Raw genomic sequence first — 24596 nt, 5'->3', positions numbered from 1 at the left:
TTTATGTAATATTTCCTACACATTGATTTACACATGCATGATTCATTGTGTCAGTATAATGTGTGTGCGATGTAAAGTGATCCTACACCTTACACTTATGAGTTGCACAATAACATATATTAAATGCATGTGAGAGAGGGGCTACGGAGAGATAAGGGGCACTGTTGGAGGGTGATAGTGAAGGAATCCATGGAGAAGGATGGTCATGGGGGGGCACCACCAGCGCTAATGCCTGCCCTGGCTGTAGCTTTATCTAATCCTCAAGTCATTGGGAGAATACCAGGAAATATCAAATAGTCTGACATTGTTGCTTTATTAATGCCTTAAGCCTCTGGGCCTAGACAAACAGGGCAAAGTAAAAAAAATGGACACTAGTGCTAAACGCACCACACCGGAAAGGTCTAGAAAATAATGAAATGATTATGCACTTATGTCAAATTTGTCGTTCAGAATCTCTACACTTCACTGCACCCTCTTTTATTTGTCTTTCACATATTTTCTTTCGAACTACCTTTAGAAGGAATATTAAACTGTTTACCCCTCTTAAATGCATCAGGGGGTCTCTGAGGATAAACTCTCAGCAACAGTCTCATAGTAGATATATTGCCCTACTTCATGCAGTCTTGCTTACGTGCACTACCTGTCTCTGCAGGGTACTCACACTTGCCAGCAGTCTGTGGCCAAAATGAGGTGAGTTTTTTCAGGTTGAAACGTACTCGTGAGCATATCAATGACACTACACGAAATGATGTCAAAAGATCTTTGACCCGATAGTGGAATCACATGAATGACATCACAGCATATTACCTAGAGAACAGCGAATAACGACATTACCTCTTTCCATAGGCGCAGCGCCAGAGGGAATACTAAAGGGCTTATAGCAAGCAAAATCACTACAAATAGTCTATGCCTCTGCCCATGGCCCTTATTATGACTCTGGCGGTCCACGGACCGCCAGACTCACAGTGGTTGTCTTCCAACCGCCCTATTACGACTAGAGTGGTCTGGTCACCATGGGACTGTTGCAACAGCCAGGGAACTGCCGTTCTCTGGCAGGTTTGCGCAGTCCTGAGGCCACAATATTCTTGGCAGGGCCGTTGCAGCTCCGTTAACAATATTACAAGTTTCCTCACCATCACACTTTTCATGGCTGGTGCCTCATGCCATGTGGATGCACACAGGGGAGCACAACATGTGCCCCCCTGTAGGAATGCACCCCAGTACCTGCACGGCAAAGACTGCAGCAGTTAATGCTGTACAGGTACTGCCTTTGACGTTCCCATTGCGGTGCCTATTTCATAGGCATTGCCCTGGGAACGCCAAAAAACTGCCCGCCCAGACCAGGAAAAAACTCCTGATCTGATGGGAAGTTCCTACATGGGTTTGGGGTGCTGGAGTGGGGCAGACCTGCACCACCAAAATCATAATAAGGCCCCATAACACTATAGAGAATAATGCACATTGCGGGCCTCAGACCGCCGGGGATCTGGGAACCCCGGCCGTTGCAGCGGTCCTTTCAAACTCGTAATAGTGCAGTCGGATAGCCAGTGCGTCATAATCGGCCCCTAAGACAATATCCAAAGAGTCACATCAATAGTTAATGCTAAGCCTGCTGTGCCGGCTCGGGATAAAGCGTGTAAATTCTGATGTTTTATGTGCAGTGGGTCAAGATAAATCCCCACAGATAATTATGTCTCTGGTGAAGTGAGTACTATACCACTCCCGGGGCTCAAGCAAGTTTCAGGGGTAGCAGCATTTTGGGTACCGTTCTACCCAGCACCATGCCCCCTCCTTAACTCCTTTTGTCACCTGAAGGCAACTAAAAAATAAAATGCATTGCATGCATACTTTTTAGTTAGAAGTCTGGGTATTGCTCCCAATAGTAGCTTGTGACAAATTTTGGGAAAAATAGTTCAAAATATTATGTCCTATGTTAACACCAACATAAATTCTACCAAATGCAAGGGCACCTGCTTCTAAAACCTACTGCAAACACATATTAAGCTTAGCATTCACACTACTGTTCTATCAGAGTTTGGGACAAGACCTGTCAGAGACTCCCTACAAACACCCAGGTTAATATGATGCATTTTAGAACTAAGTAGATAATCTAATGGAGACATGTATACTTTTTTTTTTTTTTTTTTTTTGAAAACCTTTATTGACAGTTCAATAAGAACAAGTATGGGCCTACAACCCCCCAGGGCCGGCCGCTAAGCAATCAGAGCAATAACGACAAGTATAAACACAGGCAGCACTTCGGGGAGCAAAATCGTACTGCTAATACTGTGAACAGCGTAAGTAGGGCACCAGGAGAAAGAGGTTTTCATTTTATGATGAAACAAAGCAGAAGGATCAGGTGACAAGCAATTTTAAAACAACGATCACGGATATGCAGAGTAATGAACGTTAGCGATTTACAGCAATCTATTCGGTCAATGGCGCAAACACAAGAACATCAGGATGGGGAAAAACATAGTATACAGTTGCGCCCGCAGTCCCCCGCCAGAACTCCCCAAGAACACCCCGGAAGTTGTGAACACATGGAACGGCAACGAGGCATAGCAAAAGGAGGTGTATCACGCTGATCCCAGAAAAAGAAAAACAAAAAGAATCAGAGAAGAAAAAGGAGGCCATGGAAAAAAAGATGAAAGAATACAGAATCCCCTCCCCCAACCCCCCACCCTGCACCTCTGCAGATGAGTACGGCCCCCCCCCCAGCAGTGTGCCTGTCGCCCTGGAACCAGACCCGAAATGTAGGAGAATAGGGAAAAAGAAGTAGGAAAGGACCCCCACCAGACGGGGGGGTAGAGAAAGTATTTATAAACTGGAGGAGGGCCTTCATAACAGACCCCCGGCTTCTCCCTCCCGCACGGTAAGGTTCCCCTAAAGTGAACAAGGAACAGCACAAAAACAATCTTCTCAAACCACGATGGGGAGCATTATGCACCTATTGTGCCAGTAGCCATGTCAGGAGAGCACACCACCCCAAGCCCGCCCGTCCACTAGGCGACCACCCCCGAGGGGCCAGCCTCATCCCTGACCACTCTGTGGAATTCTGCCCATGCCAACCCCTCGACCCAGCACCATACCCAATGTTCCTAGGCAGAGGAATGTCCAACAACGACAGAGAAGCGACGCACACAGGCGGGGTGGAAGTCTCTGAGCATCAACACAGTCCGCCGCGTGAGGAAACAGGCTTCCCAGTGCTGCCCCAGGATCTGCACTGCACGCAAGGTTCAGGAAGGCAGAAGCAGCCAAAGCAGACATTAGTTGCTGGAGTTGTCTCTGGGTCGCAGGAGGGCATGCACGGGATGAGGCCACCACATCCCACCCAGGTCCAACGCCTCCGGGACAGATCAGGCCCTCAGAAGGTCGAACACACTGTAGCACACTGGCCGGGGCGTCCAGTCGTGTACTAACCTCAGGGGTGGCCGCCACAGCGTCCTCCTGCGCGCAGTGTGGGTAGACTCTGTGTTCGTGCGGACAGGCGGGCCGCCACTGCCCCAACTCCGACGCCACACCATCGAGCTTACTCCCCAAGATCACGAAACCATGAACCAAGGAGGAGTGAAGAGTACCAAGAGCCTCGAGGAGGTCGCCGTACCCCAGCTCAGCTCTCTGTGATCCCGCCGCCACACTCCCAAAAATCGTACGCTCACAGGCCCGCTGCGGCTCAGCGGACAGGATGGTAGGCTTCATCGACCCAAGATGGCCGCCAAGTATGCCCGACCCCCACCGGGGCCGGGTCCCCGGGACAAGCGTCGCGATGTCCACGTCGCGGGTGACCGGGTTCCGGGGGCAGGCAAAAAACTATCCGTGGTCACGGGCAACAGTCGTCCCCACCACGGACCAGCTCCCGTAGAAATCCGGGGGCGGCCCGCAATGATCGGGGCAGGATACGGACGGCGGCCGGGCAGCTCACCAGCAAGGCAGGGGCAGTCGCCGGAGGATCTAAGATTTGCACCCCCGGTCATGCACTCGGTCAGCTACACTGGGCAGTAGAAGTGACCACGCTGAAATGTAGGCCGAGTTTGGCACCGCTCCGGTGGGCCGACTCCACCCAGTCACCACCGGCCGCTGTTGTCGCACTGCCACCCGGCCACGGCGTCCACTCGATGTCCCGGCTCCAGGGCCGCACAGGCCGCAATGTTCAGATGCAGTTTTCTCCGGCGATAGCACGGCTAGAAACCTCGGAGTCACACAGTCGGGAGCCCCTCTCCTTCAGAAACACGACCACGTAGCACAGGTTGAGGATCTCAGGCAGGATATCCGTGCGGGATGCGGAGGTTCACGGAGCCGGGAGTCTATGCTGCCGTCCCGGTCGCCATCTTGGCTCCTCCCCGAGACATGTATACTTGATCATTCTCAACCAGCAAATAACTTGTGTAAGAGTAAAATAACTGTTCAAAATGGATTGTATTACTGAATATTGACATGAAGAATATGGACATGCGCGAGTATTGAGAACAGAATCCGCGTCGATGTTCCTTGAAGACGTATGCACTGCATAGGCACATATTTGTGGGAATAGGTATAGAAAATCTAGACTTACTTACCTGTCAATATTTGTTTTCAATATGTTGTCCTCGATATTTAGTGCCTTCGATAGTCGGTCTTCGATATTTAGTATTCACACCTTCAAAATGTTCAGCCGTCGACTGTTAAGTGTCTTCCATTACTGTAACAGAAGTATGGACACGGTTCCTAGCACAGGATAGCATTGGTGCCATGGTTCTTTTAAAAAGGTAAGCAATAGCACACCCTCCGTGTGTGTATCTGACTGTGACCTGCAGTCGTCAGGCGAGCACCAGGAAGCGCATTTGCAGTGCGGTGGAACCGTGGAGTGCTTCTGCTCACCTATTTTTATGAGGTGTGTTGGTGCTGTCTGGGACAGGTTCCTTTGCTTGGGTGGTGCAGTTTTAGCAGTGGGAGACTGGTCAGTGTCAACTGATGTCCCTCTGGTTGCAGTGGTGTGACTGGGTTGGCAGTGGTAGTGCTTCCATGTCTTCAACACAGGAAGGCCTTGGGGAATTTGGCTGCACCAACTCAAAAGGACTGAAACCAACCCCTGCCTAAGCGCACCCCAAATTGAACAAGCAAAGAAGGTGGACAGATGCAGACACCAGCCTCTTGCACTGCATCAATAAGGCAAGAGACTGCACCTGAGCAGTAAAAAACTAAAATAGAAGCATCCTACGAGGACACCATCTTGGCACTGCCTGTCCATTCTCAGATTGCAGTGGCTTCAGTAAAATACCAACTAGATATGACTGTTTTGTGAGAGAGCAGGTTGCTTCTAATTTTGCAAATATTCTGTTTTCTAGAATACAAAGAAATGCTGACAGGCATTATCCTGCCTTCTTACTACAACACGCCCATTCAAAAATGACTTTAAAGGGACCAGAACAAGATGGCCACCACAAAGTTTTGGGAACGTATCTTCAGAGCAAGATGACTGTGGCGTATGTTGGTTCTTTTCTTTCCGAGAGAATGTTTCTGTGCAACCTCACCAAAGGCTGTGTTTTAACAAGTTTAGGTGCTCTGCCAGAGTGAGACTATAGAGGTAGCATTAACTTTGGGACAAAAAACTCAGTAATATTACCTAGCAAGTTTTGGAATAAGACAGCACCATATTTATTTAAAATTATACTAATGATTACAGGTGTGTTTTTCTTCTCTCTTGTTGAGATGGGGTTTGTCTCTGCCACTCAGACGGCCTGATTAAGAGAAGGCTGCCGAAAGTCTCGCGAGATTGATACTTTTGTTTTTCATCTCCCAAGCCTTTGGCCAGCCATCTCGGTGTCAAGATACCCTGTTGAGAAAGAGGAACACGCAATAGAGTGGTAATGTTTGAGTGATGGCCGCACTCTAGTCCTGACAAATTCACCCAAAATGCCTTCATTAGTAAAAAAACACAAAAATTGTGTTTTGCAACTAGTGGATAAAGGATTGAAAGTGACAAAAACTTTGTGGTTGTACTTTTAGGATGTAGTATAGTCCCTCATACATTTCAATAAGTGGCGGAATGGTACAGCAAATAGTACCTGGTAAGAGAGTAATAGTCCTCTGAAGTGAATTTTATGTGCCAATTTTTAAAGGTGCAGTGACAAAAGGTCTCACAGACAGCTGACCTGCCAAACCATGCCTAAAAGTTTTTCTTGTTTCTATATTTTACCCTCCCTCCACATCACAATCTCCTCCTTTTTTCTTAAATTCCCCAAGAAGCTGAAAACCTGACTTTTCAGTTAACCAACCTACCCCAGGCAAGACTAAGCTCACACCTACTCAGTGCCTGAATACACTCGCTAGTGATAATGCGCTTTACAAATACACATAGGGGCAAATTTACAAGCCCCTTGCGACACTTTTACGCTGCTGTTGTGTCACTTTTGTGACGCAGCGGCATCGTAAAGAATGTGCCACGTTGCAACACATTTACAACGTGACGCATCTATGGAGATGCGTCACGTTGTAAAGCCCTGCGTCACATTATACCTGCGTCAGATATAATGTATGCAGGGTGGGCGTTCCAACGCAAGTAAGCCTCATAAAAGTGAAGCAGTTAAATCTACCAGATTTTTACTGAGTCACTTTTACGACGCCACTGCATAAAAATCTTACGCCTGCTTGAAGCAAGGATTGAAATAGGCATACGGAAGCATTGCTGGAGTTGCATCGCGCTTGCGAGACGACTCCAGCAATGCGTTGCCTTTACGCCAATAGATGCGTCACGCATCTGTCAATCCTTGCCCCACGGTGCGCCGCATTGTAAATGCAAAAGACACACAATTGATGGGCCCAAATTGGGGTGGCGTAGTGGGCAAAAGAAAAATGGATTTAACCCAGATCTTTTGGGAGAATGTTTACATTGTCAGCATTCCGTCCATCATTTGTTTGCTGTAACACTTTTCACCCTAAGTGGGATGGGTATGCCCAGACGTGGGTCCCTTGCTCACTCTGCCACTGGATTCAAGCTAGCCTGGCTGAAGAAGGGTGACATTCCCTGAAACCGGTCCCAGGATGCTTGTTTCCGGTCCAGGAAGGACCTGGCCTGGCAGTTCGGTCTGGACTGTTACCATGAGGAACAGGGACAAGATTGATTTGCATATGGCTGAGTCCAACCTGGGGTGGTATAGTGGGCAAAAAGTCGATGGATATAACCCAGATCTTTTGACTGGGGGAGAATGTTTGCATTGCCAGCATTCCGTCCATCATTTGTGTGCTGTAACGCATTGTAAATGCGACGCATCTATGGTGGCGCAAGGGTTTTTTGGCGTGACGTAAATTAACTGACGCATCTCTGCTAATAAGCAGCGATGCGTCAGTTCTTGTAAATCTGTCCCTCAATGTCCCCCCTGCAAATAGAGTGTGCCACAGAGTGTGGACACTCAGCACATCCAAGGCAAGCATATCCATCCCAGTGAGGGTGGCATCATACACATCAGATGGGTGTGACAGACGTTGGCATAAGGGGGGAAGAACTATTGCATAATTATCACATAGAAGGTCGCACAGCGCTGCCATACTCACCACACTAGAAGGAACCAATATGGGGTCCTTGAATACGGTCCAGATCACTGCCTCATCACAGGTGGGGGTGGTAAGCGATCCCAGGTACCTGTAGTAGGAGCTGAGGTTTATGCCTTGAAGTAATGAATCAATGGAAAGGGTACCATTCAACGTCACATTTTCATCTGTGGAGAGAAAGAGGGTAAGTGCAAGATTCACAAATGGAATACACCACCAGCCAAGAGGCAGAGTGTGATCATCCTCAGAGAAGCTTGATCCGCATTGCAGTCTTTCTTTTCTCTAACGTAGGGCGACCTTGCCCCCTACAAGGAACCCGTACGGAGACAAGAGGTAGGTGAGTCCCAAAAACATGTTTACTTGAAACACAGCACTTGATGTCATGACAGCCCTGACACAAAAACTGCACAACCTTTTCCTCCCCACTTTTGATTTTTGTGGCTAAACTTAAGAGGGTAGGGGATGACCATATTACTTACCAGTACTCACCAATACTTACCAGTAATACAGATAACAGGTAAGCAACCCATGCATATTCCTGTTTTTCTTTTTCCATAACGTCTGAGGGCTTATCAGGGAGTGAGCTCAGGCTTGAATGACAACCATGCCTACATGCTCCTCATATGGGGTTTATAGAAAAAAAGCATATACACCATCAGGCAACCAAAGGCAGGCATGCTTCACCAAAGCTTGTCCCAACTGAGCCCCCGACCGTAATCTACTGCATGATGTAAATGTGTGAGAGGTAGCCTATGTCACTACTTTGTAGATCTCAAGGACAGGATAGCTACACCCCTGATGTGGCAGTGGTTTGAGGATGCCATGTCTCTTGTCGAGGTGCCCTGAACAATATGTGGCAGGAGAACCTGTTCTGCATCACCAGCAGGAATGATGGTTTGTTCAACTCCCATGCTCAGAGGTGATATGGAAGTTTAAGCACCATTCCTTCTAGTGTCAAAGGTAACAGGATGTGGCCTTAGGGCTAGAGCAGTCGACCTCGAAGCTGGGGAACCTGGTTCGAGGCTCGGCAACAACGCTCCACATCCTGTGATTCTGGGCAAATCACTTAATGTCCCCGCGCCTAACAAAAATGAATGTGTCCTTGTGTAACGCAACTGGTGCTCATGTAAAGCGCTCTGATACCTGATGTCTTCAGGTCGAGTTCGCGCTATATTAAACCCTAAAAAACCGAATTAGAGAACATACAAAGTGTTGTTTTGCAGAGACAGGTCCAGAGAGCTCCTCATATCCAGATGTGATGAATCTCTGTTAGTAACAGGAAACGGTGGTTGGACCATTACTGGAATGTGGTGGAAATCGGATTGAATCGTGGGTTAAAGAAAGCCATGGGAAGTCCCAAGGATTTCCAGTAGGGAGATGCCTACCGAGCCTTCAGTGGTGAAATAGCATGTCTGAAATTAATACCATTTGGGAATTCCAAAACCCTGGTAAGCCAGAGCCTGCTTGGCCTTTCTACACAACAGAACTAGAGTACGTCTCTGTGAATGATGGTGGCTGGAGACCTGGATATCTGGACCAATGGTGTCATTTCAACCTACATATCTTCCTCTTCAGATGCTACTCTTCTTACTCTTAACACCGAGAGCTCAAGCCTGCTGAGTGTCGTGCCCATTTGTAAAACGTGGTCACCATGGTGTCTTCACTGATCAGTGCTTTTTACCCACGAAAGTGCAAGCAAAGGCGAGGAGTGCACAGTGGTCCACCGAGAGCGTCCTCCAGTTGCAGGATCTGTCTTTCTCCGCAAGGCACCAGAAGCGCCGTGTGGACTCCGTTCTCAGTGTCTCCTCTAACCCCATCTTGCTGCCTTCTGTTGTGATCACTTGCGGAGGGGGGTTTTAGTCAGTGCCTTGTAGGAGATTCGATCTGGTCATTCATTGTCCCATCGAGGAACTTGAATAAGGAATCCATGTATCAGGGTCCTGAATTGTAACGAGAACGATGGTCATTTTAAAAAGGTTCCAGTAAATCAGTGGCACGGGGCAGTTAACACTGTTGCCGTCTTGTAATCTTGAACTTCAACCCATTGTCATGGTGATGGCGCTCCCACCGACAGTAGAGGTAGACTGGAGGTTGAGAGCTCTCTGATAAGGGTGGAGAGTCCAGCCTTGCCTGCTATAGAAGAGAGTCCTTTTACATTTTAGAATTTGCCACAAATTGTTAATAGGACTGGGAATTGAAAAGCAATGGCATCCCCTTTAAATAGAGGTGACCCACCTGTGGAGCAAGGAGTAGGGTGAATGCATGCGCTGTGGAACTCAGTCCCCAAAATTGACCTGTAGCTTTTATTAGTGACCACTGATTGCAAACATGAAGAATGTATTACCTGTAGGCAAACTAGGTGCCCAGCAATGCAATAGAGTTTTAAATGCATACATTCTAATGATAGAAAATCAGGGAGTACGCCTAGCAAAACACAAGATTAGATGGCCCACAACAAAATTGCTATTCCTAGGCATAGACATTTGATCAATAGGTGGAGAATGCAGGGTACCTGATGAGAAAGCCAGGGATCTAGTGATGTGTATTGCGAACTTATGTGGGAAAGAGAAAGCTACCCTAGATGAAATCCAAGAATTACTGTGGAACTTAAATTTGTAGTAAGGCTCATCCAGGCAGGGAGACATTCACTAGGCACCTGGCTGGCCTAACCAGTGGGCTGAAAATGAAGCACCACCATACAAGACTAGGGGCAGGCATACAGCAAGATTTGCAAGCATGGCAGACATGATTGGGCAAATGTAATGGTATCTGATATGGAGATGACCCTGGCTAACATCACACCGATTGGAACTCTACACAGATGCTGCAGGAGCCAGGGCTTTTGGTTAATCCTGGGCTCTCGGTGATCTGCGCAAGAGTGGCCAACAACATGGAAGACGAGAGGGCGAGCGAGAAACAAAAACTTGTTGGAGCTATTCCCAGTTGTAGCAGCACTCTGCATCTGGAAGCAGAACCCCAAGGACATGAAGCTGGGGCTCTAGTTTGACACCTATGTTTAGTCGACAGACAAACGGTGGCTCAGCAAACAGCCTACGGGTACTACCGCTAATGCTGATTTTAGTAAAGCTGCAATTGTTGTCAAAATGGAACTGAAAGCAAGGCAGATACAGGGCTCAACTCGGGCTCTACTAGTTCTAGGTTAGATGCCCTCTCGCAATGTCAGTGGAGGAAAGTCAAGTAGCTGGCATGAAAGGGGCACCAACAGATGACTCTATTCTCCAGCACACTGTGACAGAAGACAGAGTTTAGGTACCATAAGTGCATGAAAACCTTTAAGATGTTAAAAGGACAGGTGGACCTGACACAAGATAGCAACTTACATTCAGCAATGTAGCGGTTCATTGACTGGGCATAATGAGAGGATATGCAATATCATGGGCACCGAGCCATCTTTCTTCACTGTTGCATCATTGCAGGATTCAGTATGGCTGTGCCCTCACAGAAAGGCATTAAGAGCATCTATGAAGGCTTTAGGGATAATAGGACCAGCAGCAAAAGTTACCAGACTCCAGATTGACTATGACCAGTTAGCAACAAAGTTAAATGGGCTGGAACTGGTACGACACACTTCTTTTGAAACAATAGTATTCAAGGCCGCATTCTCACTAGAGTTATTTGGGGCTCTGATGGTATGGAAGCTAGCCCCACTCATCAAGAATAGTGGTTGGCGAATAGTATATAAGGATGGAGGCTGCAACATAGGTGTCTGGACTGGAAATGATTGAGGCAGGACCAGCAGCAGCTGGTAACCGCGGTGGGGTAATGGTGGGGGGGTGGTCGACAGATGACAGACTAGGCAAATTTAAATAAATAAATACAACTCATTCTGTTGTCTGTCAACTCACTCCCCCCCCCCGCCCGGCCCTGCTCCCTGGCCCCACTGCTCTTACCTGCACCGGCCGCGACTGGGTAGGAATAATGAAAGTGGGCAGGTTGTAGTCCAAGACATAACTTGAATATATAAGAGACAGCATGGCACGACGACTTGATCGAAGCAGCCAGTAGTCTGTATCTTTTTACAAGTGGTGGTGACAGCAAGAAAGGATGGTTTGGCTTGTGGCGCACTCATGTGAAAGGTGCACAGATGGACGACAAGACTTCAGGAACATGCAGGACATCAGCTACCAGCACACAGCTAGGAATACCTGGCTTGAGGTGGGAGCAGCTTGCCTGTACAGTGGAGAAGCTACTGGAGAGCCAAGTGGATCAGCCGAGGTCACGTGGTCTAAGATCACCCCCTGCTTGCAATGGAGGGTGCAATATCACAGTCCCATGGAGAAGTCCAGGAGGAATTGTAATATTGTTATGTACAAAATGTGCAATAGTATGGGATTTGACTTTTTAAGGCATGGCTTGATGAATTTGAAGGAGCCAGATAGAGTGCACCTCTCAGGGGTGAGCACGCAGTTCTTTATGAGCAACATCATGGGTTCTTTGGAGCTGGCAGGGTGCCAATAAAAGAGGACCATCAGTAAGGGGATCCATGAAGAAGGAATAACCTCTTGGCAGTGTGGTGGAAAAGTCAATGAAAATGTAAAAGAACCCCGGGATCAAGCGTCCAAAGAGGACGGAATTGTACGATGCAGGCTCTGGGAATGCCAGATGACAAGGCGGCTACCCAGCAAGGCAGACTCTGCGCTTGCCACGCAACATTGGCCAGCACTGGCAGTATGAAGCAAGCTGATGGTAGCAAGCTGAAGCCAGGAATCTAAAAATGGGCACAAACAGGCCCTGGTGAAAGCAAGAAAGAAGGATTGCAAAGATATGCACGTGCTGAAAAGATATTTGGCAAGGACAGTGTTGCCATTTTCGTTTATTGTAATTTCCCACCTGCATGCAGTATTTGACATGAATGTCTGTGTCAATGAGCTGTGGCCAGAATACCTCCCATCTAAACATATTGACCAGAATATGAAGGAGAATACAGGGATTTGGCCGAATGGCTCGACTGCACAAGTTAGTGCGAAGGCCCGCCATGGGGAACATAGCCTGGCGGGAGACTCGGGAACAGAGGGGGCAGGCAGAAAATGGCACCCAGCACCCTCTTCCCTAGAGCAGAGCACTCAAGGGCAAGACCAGACTCAAGAACATTCATGCAAAGGGGCAGAAAATCATGAAAGTGTAGGAGAACCAAGGGTCAGCGGCCTGTCCTTCTCCAGCAACATGATTGGTGGCCATTAATAGGGCCGATTATCAAAGCCAATGGGAATGGGGCGAATAAAGAGGGCGCAATGTTGTGCATGGGCAGCAGCTGCCCCTGGCCTGCTTTGCGCTGCTGAAAATCAGTCACACCGCAGGTTCTGTGATCTCAGACATTAGGGCTGGTGGGGTAAAGAGAAGGGATTATCCAGCAACACAGAGTCTGTGTTTGCAGTTAAACCCTGCCCAAAGGGCTAGTGTTGGGAAGTGAGCTGATGGCAGCAAGTTGAAGCCAGCAATCTGCAGAGTTCTCACAAGAGGGCGGAGACACGAGCTAGCATTAGCAAGTAACCAGTATTGCCAAGACATGTACATAGTGAAATGCTGTTCATCAAGGACAATGGTGGTATTTGTTGACAATGGTTTCCTACCTACATGAGGTATTTGACTGGAATATGTGTCTCAATAAACTCAGTAAAATACTCCACGTCTAAACTTCTCGAGCAGAATATGTTAACGGGAAACGCTCACAGCTGAGTGGTCTGACTGCACAGGTTGAGACAAGGGCCGGTCGTAGGATTTTCGGGGCCCTGGGCAAAAGGGAATGTGCGAGGCCCCTGAAATTTACATAAGTGACACCTTCTGATCTCAGGGAAGCTGCTTTGTGCAGACTCCAACTGGGCTAGAGCTCCTCCTCTCAGCCACCCAAGCACCTCTTGTACAGCCCATTTCGGACTGAAGGTGTGAGAATTGCTTGGGGGCTGAATTAAACCTGTGTGGGTTAAAGTGCTAACAATGGGCGCCCTGCGGAGTCTCTGAATGGGCAGCCCGAGAGGTGTTCCCCTCCCCTAGGCCTTCCCACACCATCCCTTAGAGGCCCTAGGAGGGGGGCCCCTCCCATGAGCCCAATTGTAAAGAGACGCATTTCCTTCACTTTGATCGGCAGGGGTACACGAGGACTGGTGGGGTGTTGCCATTGTGTGGGGCCCCATTCTGGTAGGCAGAGTGTGAGGCCCTGGGCAGCTGCCCACACCGCCCATGCCTAGCGCCTACCCTGGGTGAGACCATGGCCCAGAATGTTCCCTGCAGCTCAAATACTTCTCAAATAGATTTTCCTAGTTTGCTTGTCATCCCTGGGAGTTAGCCACTTTTGGTCATGCAAGTAAACACCACAATCTCTCAGCGTAATGTTCTCCTCGCCAGGTGTTTTTTAATTGACTCACCTTGGTATGCTCTCCTCACAAAGCATACTGTTCCACGGCCACTGCTCCACATATTTCTATCATAAATTTGCCACTCTTTCCCATATGCCAAATTTATGCATTGGAACCTTTAAGGAAATGTCTCATTTTTCATTATCACCCCAACGTCTTGGACTGATGCTGCTGGTTTTTGGCTCTAAGAGTGCACTGTGGCCTGCCAATCTGACATTAGTGCCAGTTTCCTAAACCTTTACAAAGGGTATGTTAAATTGGCTATCCCCACTTGGCATAAGTTGACTTACTTATAAGTTTCTAGTACATGGTACCAAATGAACCAAGGGCATGTAATTTGAAGTGTCCACCCAGTGCCGCAGAACTGCTTGTGCCACCCTGAGTGTGATCAATTATGAAATGTATCTCAGCCTGTCACTCTAGCTTGGAAGGTAGTTTAAAACTGCTAGTTCGTCCATGCCATTTAAACCTATGGCAAAGCCCTCAGTTTTTTTAGCAATATATATAAGTTTTCCCTAAGGAAGGCCCATCGTGCCATAGGACAGGGAGCAGTGCATTATTAAGTGGGACATGTACTTTGATGTGTCCTAAGGGTAGGGATTCCAAATTGTGGCTTTTACTATGGAAAGGTCAGTAGTCTTTGGCTAGTTCAGAGTTACAGGTTGGCATTCCAGCCCTGCTAACTTCTGAATGGGTCTAAAGAAACTGCTACTTCAACTTATCAAATTAACTATGGCATTAAACCAACTTGATGCCCAAGTTGAATTTAATGTCACTTATGAGGAAAGGCAACTGGAAAGTTGCCATTCTGTTGTCCAGTTTATCTGGTGGCCTTTCACAGTTGCTGGCCACCAGACAGCCTTCTGCCCTCCTGGGGAGACGTGCCAACGACTCACAGGCTTAGGAACGATAGAGGCCTGCCACAGAGGGAGGTGTTACCTTCCCCTTGCAAGAAGCCACACAGAGTATTGGCACAAAAGGCAAGCTTCAAAAGGGAAGATTCCTTTGGTGGGCAAAGGGCAAACACACTCGGGAGGGCTGCCCCTTTTCTCAGGTACATGGGCTGGCAGCGGGATCAGGGAGTGACAACCAGTGGCCAAATTGTTTATTTTTCTGTGGGACGTATCCCATAGGTAGGCACTCCTCTAGGATGGGCTTCCAAACACAACCAGGGAGGGGTTCAGACTTCATGGCAGTGGGAAGAATAGAGCACTTGGGGATTGCTAGATGCCACACATAGCCAGAAGTGGTCACAGGGCGGGAGGGATCCTGGTAGCCCATTGGCTAGTGACTGTATCATCCCCAGGGCACTTTCTGGGTATAGATGTGGCACCTCTGGCACCCTGAACATCAGATCACATCTGGACTGAAGAAAGACTGCCTTGCTGACCCCTGGACCTGGCATGAGAGGCTGCACCAACCGCTGGGCTGCACCTATTGCTTCTTGGGCTAGTAAAGACAAGACTGTGCCTGGCTTGTGGAAAAGTTGCACCCAAGCCCCAGACTGAAGTAGTAACTCCAAGGGTCAGTCTGTTGACCTCCAATTCCCAGCACTAAAGCCATAAAAGCAGGAAGTAGCCCGTTTTTCTAGTCAGTAGCCATCTTCACGGAATCGCCACTGGCCGCCGCCGTGCAGCCAAGAAGATATTCACCCAGACTCAAAAGTTGCAAGCCCTGTCTGCCAGACCCAGGAGAGTCACCAGAGCGTGCTTTGGTTGCCCAAGATGGATGAACACTGGGGCTCACCAAAGGAAATCACTGGACTTGCTGTGTTCGGAGATTGGTAGCCTAGTCCTGCGGCTAAAGTTGCCCCACCTAACCCGTGGACCAAGGAATAACCACAAGGAGCCCCCTCGTCGACCACACAGCAGCCAGAGCATCTTCCAGCATCCTGGATCCCCAGCATCAGGACCACTCAATTAAAGTCTATTGCAGTTTTGATGTAATGTGTGGAACTGAAGTTGAGACTGCTTTGGGGACCAGGTCAAAAGTTTGCAAACTTTACAGTTACCAATGCTTGTCTGAGCTTTGGACTAAAAACCCGAGATTTACGTTGTCTTAATAATCTATATATCTAAAACCCTCCAGTAGATTTTACTCATCTTGGTCTCTAAAATTCATAAAAATAAAAATATATTTTTATAAATTGGTGTCTGATTTCTTTCCTGTTGTATGACTTATTTGTTCTTTTGTTTGGTGCTTCTCAATGCATTACACACATTCCTTTGTTTATGCCTTGCTGCTCGAATCCACAGCTACCCAGGGTTGAGCAAGAGGTTTGCAAATGAGCCTGACTGGACCCATGACAGTTTTTGTGAGTGTATTACATGGCCAGATCGCACAATCACACCATATAAAACACCAGAATCCAAAAAGACCTGCATAATATCCGTGACATTTAATAATAAAACTCCTAATCATCGTGTTCTCCAAGGATCAGGGCCATTGCAAGGTTTTTGGGCGCACATGAAACACTGACATTTTCCTTCTCATTCTTTTGAGATTGGGATATATTTACTGCTTTCTTCTGCATTCCTTCTGTTGACACCACTAAGGACCAGTGTTGATAGAACTGGGTTTGGAACTGTAGTAAGCACTTTCTGAAAATATTTCAAGGAAAATGGATCTACTAGCTACCTTCTGTGCATTTTGAATCACTGTTAAACTCCTCCCTGCACTTAAGGTGAGACAGGAATGATTGTGAGACACGTCTGGAACCCGTTCCAAGTCGCAAACTCCCCTTTGCTCCTAAGATCCCGCTATGGCTAGAGAGGAAGCTAGGAATGACCAATCGCACACATGAACTTGCAACACTCAGGGGCATATTAACAAGGTAATGCGACAAACATCGCAAATCAGGCTTATCGCATTTACCAATATCGCCGTATATCGCTGATTTACATCGCTGTCTTAGCGGCATATTAGCAACGCTTTGCTAAATGGCGATGTGAAAACCAGCGATAGACGGCGATAATCAGCAATAGCGCGTGAAATCAAGCGATGATTTCACAGCGCTAAGGGAATGCTTGATAATATGGGAGTGTGGACTTAACCTGTAAATCCACCTCTCATATTACAGATAGCTTAGTCAGGATTTTACCAGGCGTTAGATTCCGGCGAAAACCATGGTTAGCGCGTCTTTTTTCACCATTTCGCGAATCTGCTCCATGCTTGTAAATATCGTGAAGCCTTGTTAGTGATTATTTACATGGAGTAATGGTCAGTAACGCCTTCCTTGCATCTCATTAGTGATGTATATCGCTAAGATGCGTGGTGTTATGAAAACGGCAGCTAACATGCGCTAATGCTTGTTAGCGCCGCGATGTTGAGAGGGAGATAATATTATCGCCGCTTTTTTGGCTTTTAAAGCCTAAAAAGCGGCGAGATGGCCCTTGATAATATGCCCCTCAGAGCTTTAGAGGTAGACATACTTACTTTTATAAGTGACGCTCGACAGAAGGTTAGAAATTTTCAGGAGTCCTGAGGCATTAGCTGATTCTAACACCTGAGAGAAAGAGAGATAGGAATGGTTAGTGTGCTGCTGATTGTACTCCAGCAGCCGCCGATCCACCACTGGAAGCAAAAACCAGCAGCTGTCACTGGTTACCGATATCAGACACAAACTCTAATGAAAAACAGCAGATTTCATCACTAACTGAAAGAATCACTAGAAGATTTCACCATGAACAATCATGGGACAAGCAGAGTTAACAAGTAAATAGGTGGAAAATAACCAGCAGATATCCCAGAAATATCACGACTGATGGACAGGAACACCAGCAGATATTGATTCAGTAAAATTACAGCAGCTCTTGCTATAGTAACTGAGAACAGAATAGCTGGTACCAGGCACAGTCATTTCTAAGAGGACAATCAGCAGCAGGAAGAAATATCAGCAGATAGCACCAGTTAAAGTTACTAAGTCCCTTAGGTCAACAATTTCCAAACAGCAAGGTTTGCTTTTGGCCCCAGGCCCTTTGCCCAGTTTTTACTTACGTCAATAAAGAAGCCCAGGACAGCGATGCCCATTGGATCCTTCTTGGCCTGTGTCAGATTCAGACCTCGCTTGGTATGGACGATGTGCATCTGAAAGAGAGAAACATTAGAGCACCTGGTTCAGAGGGCTTAGGATACTCTAACTGGAAAGTGACACAGCTAATCCTGTGAAAGGGAGATTTACCCTCATCCACAGAGATCTACGGATGCACAGAGCGCTCCATCCCTACACAGAACAGGAGGCCCTCCTCTGCTTCAAAAGATGGAAAGGGGCATCTGTGTGCAATAATATCACTACCCCTCTCGAGAGGGTACAGTATGTGGAGAAGTACCTAGATGCCCCAACCCTAAGAAAACATACCCTCCCCCTGTAGAGTCAGTTGCGCCTTCTGGAGCAAGGCCACATGCATTTTATGTCTGCTTAAATGTGCAAGAACCCGCCCAGATTTCCTAGGATTGTTGAGATCCTCGTACATTCAGGGTGGGAATGCGGATATTCAATGGTGTATCTTCTGACATCATGCTGGTGTCTAAGCAACTGGCTAGTTGCTGCTCAGGGCCGGCTTTAGCGCTGGTGGTGCTCAGTGTAACAATCTTTATTAGCGCCCCCCCACACCATGACCTCCTCCTCAGATTTCGACACTACCACCTGGCAAAAGGGCCCCTCTTCTCTCCATAGCCCCTCTCTCACATACATTTAATTTGCTTTAAAGTGCTGGTAAAGGATGGTTTTACTAATCCACTCAGCTGTCCCCACAAAATACAGATCTGTTCTTTGCAACAGGAATATTAACTCTTTGCGCTACTTTACAACAAGCCAAACCTGCCACTAGACAAAACTCTGATCTCTCTCTCTAGTGCGAACATTAATCACAAGAGTTATCGTGACATTTTTATTGCTGCCTGAAATCTGGAGGCACAAGGAACTCTGCATCAGCTGCTTTCAAATTATAAATAATTCCTAAACACTGCGCCTCCACCCGAGGTCCATCCCCCCCCCCCCCCAGGTCAGCGCCCAGTGCGGTCACACCAGTTGAACTACCCTAAAACCGGCCCTATTGCTGCTGTTGTGACGCACTGGTAGTCAATGTACCATCCAGCTGCACACGTGCCGGAGAATCCAGTCAAACAGTTAACCCCCAGTTGACCTAATACCCAAACATGACAAAACTCAACAACTTCCCCTCACCCACAGTACCCTCTATAGTGGACAGTAACCTTCACACCCTCTCCTTCCAACAATCCCTTGTGCAAACTGCACCTAGGTGCTTACCAGTTGCCACCCGCCCCCCACAGCCTGAACCATTTTTTGGAAAGGACCAGCCACAAGAAGTAATAGTCACAGTCATATTAACCACCTGAACATGGAAGAAGTAACCATTCTTAATAAATCATATCTTCAAGTGACAGCACATATTATGCAGCCCCTCAGCCATGCTTTCAATACATTCATCCCAGCGAAGCAGCCAACAAGCCAGACGGTACTTTGCGCTTAACAATGTCCATACTCAAGCTATATCTCTAGAAGGGGAGTTCAGTATCTGGCTGCACTGATTTATGTCTGTTTTTTGTTTTCGTTCCCAGGGTTCAATATTGCAGGTTTCATCACCATCTTGGCATCTGTGAAGATTCAGGGTTTTGTCCCAGGTCAGGATTTTAAGCTTAGCCAAATATAACACTGCATATTTCACGTTAAGGGCTCTCAAAACTGTTTTATCGACTGGCTTGAATGCCCACAACTCCTCCTGTTCTATGGGAGGGAAGTCGGGCTAGAACAAGAGTCTTGTGTTTTTCACATGCTAATAGGATATCTTGTTGTGGACACAAAAAATCAAATAGACTGCCATTATGGGCCAGGGATGTGTACCCGGCAAAGGTCTTCAGACAAGTGATCCATGCGCTCTTTCTATGAAAAATATGCAACAATATTTGCCCTGATAAAAATCGAAATCAGGAGTGTTGCACAAAGATTTCAGTTTTGGCCATCTCTGTGGTCTCTGCAAGTCCCAGGATTCTGACATTATTTCACCTGGATTTTGCCTCTAGGTATTCATTTATGCACAAATCAGCTCCAGCACTCGCTCCATTAGAAGCAGAATTTCAGTTTGGCCTGAGGTGGGATAGTCTAGCTCTCAGACACCCTATACAGCCATGTCTGTTCTCACTGTCTGTTTATCCAGCCCTTCTTAGAGAGGATCCATCCTTTGGGACAACCTTTCAATTCTGATGTCATTTGACTCGCGTCTGCCGTTCATTTTTAGCAGACTTGCTTTATGTTTGCATCATTAGATGATTTTCAAGCCTGAGGTGGACGATGTGACTCATCTGTAGCTCCTCCCACTTTCTGCTTCTGAGCCCTGCTTGAATAGAAGCCTCCTTATCCCATTTTCCATGCACTGCTTAAGGAAGGAAAGAGTATCTGGTTATCGGTGCATCCAGCATGAGCGGGAAAAACACTTATTAGTTCTCCTAAATCGTGCCCAGCACTTCACCAGACCTGTTGCTCGATTGACAGCACTGTTGCACAGCTGAATAACTACTTCAGAGAATGTAGGGGTACAGTTGAGTCCTGCCCAGGACACACCAGTGAGCCTGGCCCCTACTGCAGTTACAACAAACAAATGATGGACGGAATGCTGACAATGCAGACATTCTCCCCCAGTCAAGAGATCTGGGTTAAATCCATCGTTCTTTTGCCCACTACACCACCCCAGTTTAGACATGGCCATATGCAAATCAGTCTTGACCCTGTGCCTCATGGGAACAGTCCAGCCCGAACTGCCAAGCCATGTCTTCCCTGGACCGGAATCAAGCATCCTACGACCGGTTTCTGGCTATCAGCCGTCATCAGCCAGGATAGCTCAACTCCAGTGGCGTAGTGAGCACGGGTCCCACGTCTGGGAATACCCATCCCACTTAGGGCGAAAAGCGTTACAACAAACAAATGATGGACGGAATGCTGACAATGCAGACATTCTCCCCCAGTCAAGAGATCTGGGTAAAATCCATCGTTCTTTTGCCCACTACACCACCCCAGTTTAGACATGGCCATATGCAAATCAGTCTTGACCCTGTGCCTCATGGGAACAGTCCAGCCCGAACTGCCAAGCCATGTCTTCCCTGGACCGGAATCAAGCATCCTAGGACCGGTTTCTGGCTATCAGCCGTCATCAGCCAGGATAGCTCAACTCCAGTGGCGTAGTGAGCACGGGTCCCACGTCTGGGAATACCCATCCCACTTAGGGCGAAAAGCGTTACAACAAACAAATGATGGACGGAATGCTGACAATGCAGACATTCTCCCCCAGTCAAGAGATCTGGGTTAAATCCATCGTTCTTTTGCCCACTACACCACCCCAGTTTAGACATGGCCATATGCAAATCAGTCTTGACCCTGTGCCTCATGGGAACAGTCCAGCCCGAACTGCCAAGCCATGTCTTCCCTGGACCGGAATCAAGCATCCTAGGACCGGTTTCTGGCTATCAGCCGTCATCAGCCAGGATAGCTCAACTCCAGTGGCGTAGTGAGCACGGGTCCCACGTCTGGGAATACCCATCCCACTTAGGGCGAAAAGCGTTACAACAAACAAATGATGGACGGAATGCTGACAATGCAGACATTCTCCCCCAGTCAAGAGATCTGGGTTAAATCCATCGTTCAGACATGGCTTGGCAGTTCGGGCTGGACTGATCCCATGAGGCACAGGGTCAAGACTGATTTGCATATGGCCATGTCTGAACTGGGGTGGCGTAGTGGGCAAAAGAACGATGGATTTAACCCAGATCTATTGACTGGGGGAGAATGTCTGCATTGTCAGCATTCCGTCCATCATTTGTTTGTTGTAACGCTTTTCGCCCTAAGTGGGATGGGTATTCCCAGACGTGGGACCCGTGCTCACTACGCCACTGGAGTCAAGCTATCCTGGCTGATGACGGCTGATAGCCAGAAACCGGTCCTAGGATGCTTGATTCCGGTCCAGGGAAGACATGGCTTGGCAGTTCCGGCTGGACTGTTCCCATGAGGCACAGGGTCAAGACTGATTTGCATATGGCCATGTCTGAACTGGGGTGGCGTAGTGGGCAAAAGAACGATGGATTTAACCCAGATCTATTGACTGGGGGAGAATGTCTGCATTGTCAGCATTCCGTCCATCATTTGTTTGTTGTAACGCTTTTCGCCCTAAGTGGGATGGGTATTCCCAGACGTGGGACCCGTGCTCACTACGCCACTGGAGTCAAGCTATCCTGGCTGATGACGGCTGATAGCCAGAAACCGGTCCTAGGATGCTTGATTCCGGTCCAGGGAAGACATGGCTTGGCAGTTCGGGCTGGACTGTTCCCATGAGGCACAGGGTCAAGACTGATTTGCATATGGCCATGTCTGAACTGGGGTGGCGTAGTGGGCAAAAGAACGATGGATTTAACCCAGATCTATTGACTGGGGGAGAATGTCTGCATTGTCAGCATTCCGTCCATCATTTGTTTGTTGTAACGCTTTTCGCCCTAAGTGGGATGGGTATTCCCAGACGTGGGACCCGTGCTCACTACGCCACTGGAGTCAAGCTATCCTGGCTGATGACGGCTGATAGCCAGAAACCGGTCCTAGGATGCTTGATTCCGGTCCAGGGAAGACATGGCTTGGCAGTTCGGGCTGGACTGTTCCCATGAGGCACAGGGTCAAGACTGATTTGCATATGGCCATGTCTGAACTGGGGTGGCGTAGTGGGCAAAAGAACGATGGATTTAACCCAGATCTATTGACTGGGGGAGAATGTCTGCATTGTCAGCATTCCGTCCATCATTTGTTTGTTGTAACGCTTTTCGCCCTAAGTGGGATGGGTATTCCCAGACGTGGGACCCGTGCTCACTACGCCACTGGAGTCAAGCTATCCTGGCTGATGACGGCTGATAGCCAGAAACCGGTCCTAGGATGCTTGATTCCGGTCCAGGGAAGACATGGCTTGGCAGTTCGGGCTGGACTGTTCCCATGAGGCACAGGGTCAAGACTGATTTGCATATGGCCATGTCTGAACTGGGGTGGCGTAGTGGGCAAAACAACGATGGATTTAACCCAGATCTATTGACTGGGGGAGAATGTCTGCATTGTCAGCATTCCGTCCATCATTTGTTTGTTGTAACGCTTTTTGCCCTAAGTGGGATGGGTATTCCCAGACGTGGGACCCGTGCTCACTACGCCACTGGAGTCAAGCTATCCTGGCTGATGACGGCTGATAGCCAGAAACCGGTCCTAGGATGCTTGATTCCGGTCCAGGGAAGACATGGCTTGGCAGTTCGGGCTGGACTGTTCCCATGAGGCACAGGGTCAAGACTGATTTGCATATGGCCATGTCTGAACTGGGGTGGCGTAGTGGGCAAAAGAACGATGGATTTAACCCAGATCTATTGACTGGGGGAGAATGTCTGCATTGTCAGCATTCCGTCCATCATTTGTTTGTTGTAACGCTTTTCGCCCTAAGTGGGATGGGTATTCCCAGACGTGGGACCCGTGCTCACTACGCCACTGGAGTCAAGCTATCCTGGCTGATGACGGCTGATAGCCAGAAACCGGTCCTAGGATGCTTGATTCCGGTCCAGGGAAGACATGGCTTGGCAGTTCGGGCTGGACTGTTCCCATGAGGCACAGGGTCAAGACTGATTTGCATATGGCCATGTCTGAACTGGGGTGGCGTAGTGGGCAAAAGAACAATGGATTTAACCCAGATCTATTGACTAGGGGAGAATGTCTGCATTGTCAGCATTCCGTCCATCATTTGTTTGTTGTAACGCTTTTCGCCCTAAGTGGGATGGGTATTCCCAGACGTGGGACCCGTGCTCACTACGCCACTGGAGTCAAGCTATCCTGGCTGATGACGGCTGATAGCCAGAAACCGGTCCTAGGATGCTTGATTCCGGTCCAGGGAAGACATGGCTTGGCAGTTCGGGCTGGACTGTTCCCATGAGGCACAGGGTCAAGACTGATTTGCATATGGCCATGTCTGAACTGGGGTGGCGTAGTGGGCAAAAGAACGATGGATTTAACCCAGATCTATTGACTGGGGGAGAATGTCTGCATTGTCAGCATTCCGTCCATCATTTGTTTGTTGTAACGCTTTTCGCCCTAAGTGGGATGGGTATTCCCAGACGTGGGACCCGTGCTCACTACGCCACTGGAGTCAAGCTATCCTGGCTGATGACGGCTGATAGCCAGAAACCGGTCCTAGGATGCTTGATTCCGGTCCAGGGAAGACATGGCTTGGCAGTTCGGGCTGGACTGTTCCCATGAGGCACAGGGTCAAGACTGATTTGCATATGGCCATGTCTGAACTGGGGTGGCGTAGTGGGCAAAAGAACGATGGATTTAACCCAGATCTATTGACTGGGGGAGAATGTCTGCATTGTCAGCATTCCGTCCATCATTTGTTTGTTGTAACGCTTTTCGCCCTAAGTGGGATGGGTATTCCCAGACGTGGGACCCGTGCTCACTACGCCACTGGAGTCAAGCTATCCTGGCTGATGACGGCTGATAGCCAGAAACCGGTCCTAGGATGCTTGATTCCGGTCCCGGGAAGACATGGCTTGGCAGTTCGGGCTGGACTGTTCCCATGAGGCACAGGGTCAAGACTGATTTGCATATGGCCATGTCTGAACTGGGGTGGCGTAGTGGGCAAAAGAACGATGGGTTTAACCCAGATCTAT

The 24596-nt window shown here is 48.3% G+C and overlaps 1 protein-coding gene across 1 annotated transcript in view; it reads right to left on the bottom strand.

Moving 5' to 3' along the window:
- Nucleotides 1-24596, bottom strand: part of LOC146811329 (carbonic anhydrase 4-like) — a 95816-nt gene that overhangs the window by 18078 nt on the left and 53142 nt on the right. Inside the window, exons 6-8 of the mRNA XM_085618415.1 lie at nucleotides 17901-17990; nucleotides 17340-17409; nucleotides 7534-7697 (exon numbers count right to left, since the gene is read on the bottom strand). Of these exons, the coding sequence (XP_085474541.1) occupies nucleotides 7534-7697; nucleotides 17340-17409; nucleotides 17901-17990 (324 nt within the window). The remainder of the gene's footprint in view (nucleotides 1-7533; nucleotides 7698-17339; nucleotides 17410-17900; nucleotides 17991-24596) is intronic.

Source organism: Triturus cristatus, chromosome 7 (genome assembly GCF_964204655.1).
Source record: "Triturus cristatus chromosome 7, aTriCri1.1, whole genome shotgun sequence".
Classification (NCBI taxonomy): Eukaryota; Metazoa; Chordata; class Amphibia; order Caudata; family Salamandridae; genus Triturus; species Triturus cristatus.
The sequence above is the reverse complement of the archived record's forward strand: the minus strand, read 5'-3'. Positions and strand labels throughout refer to the sequence as shown.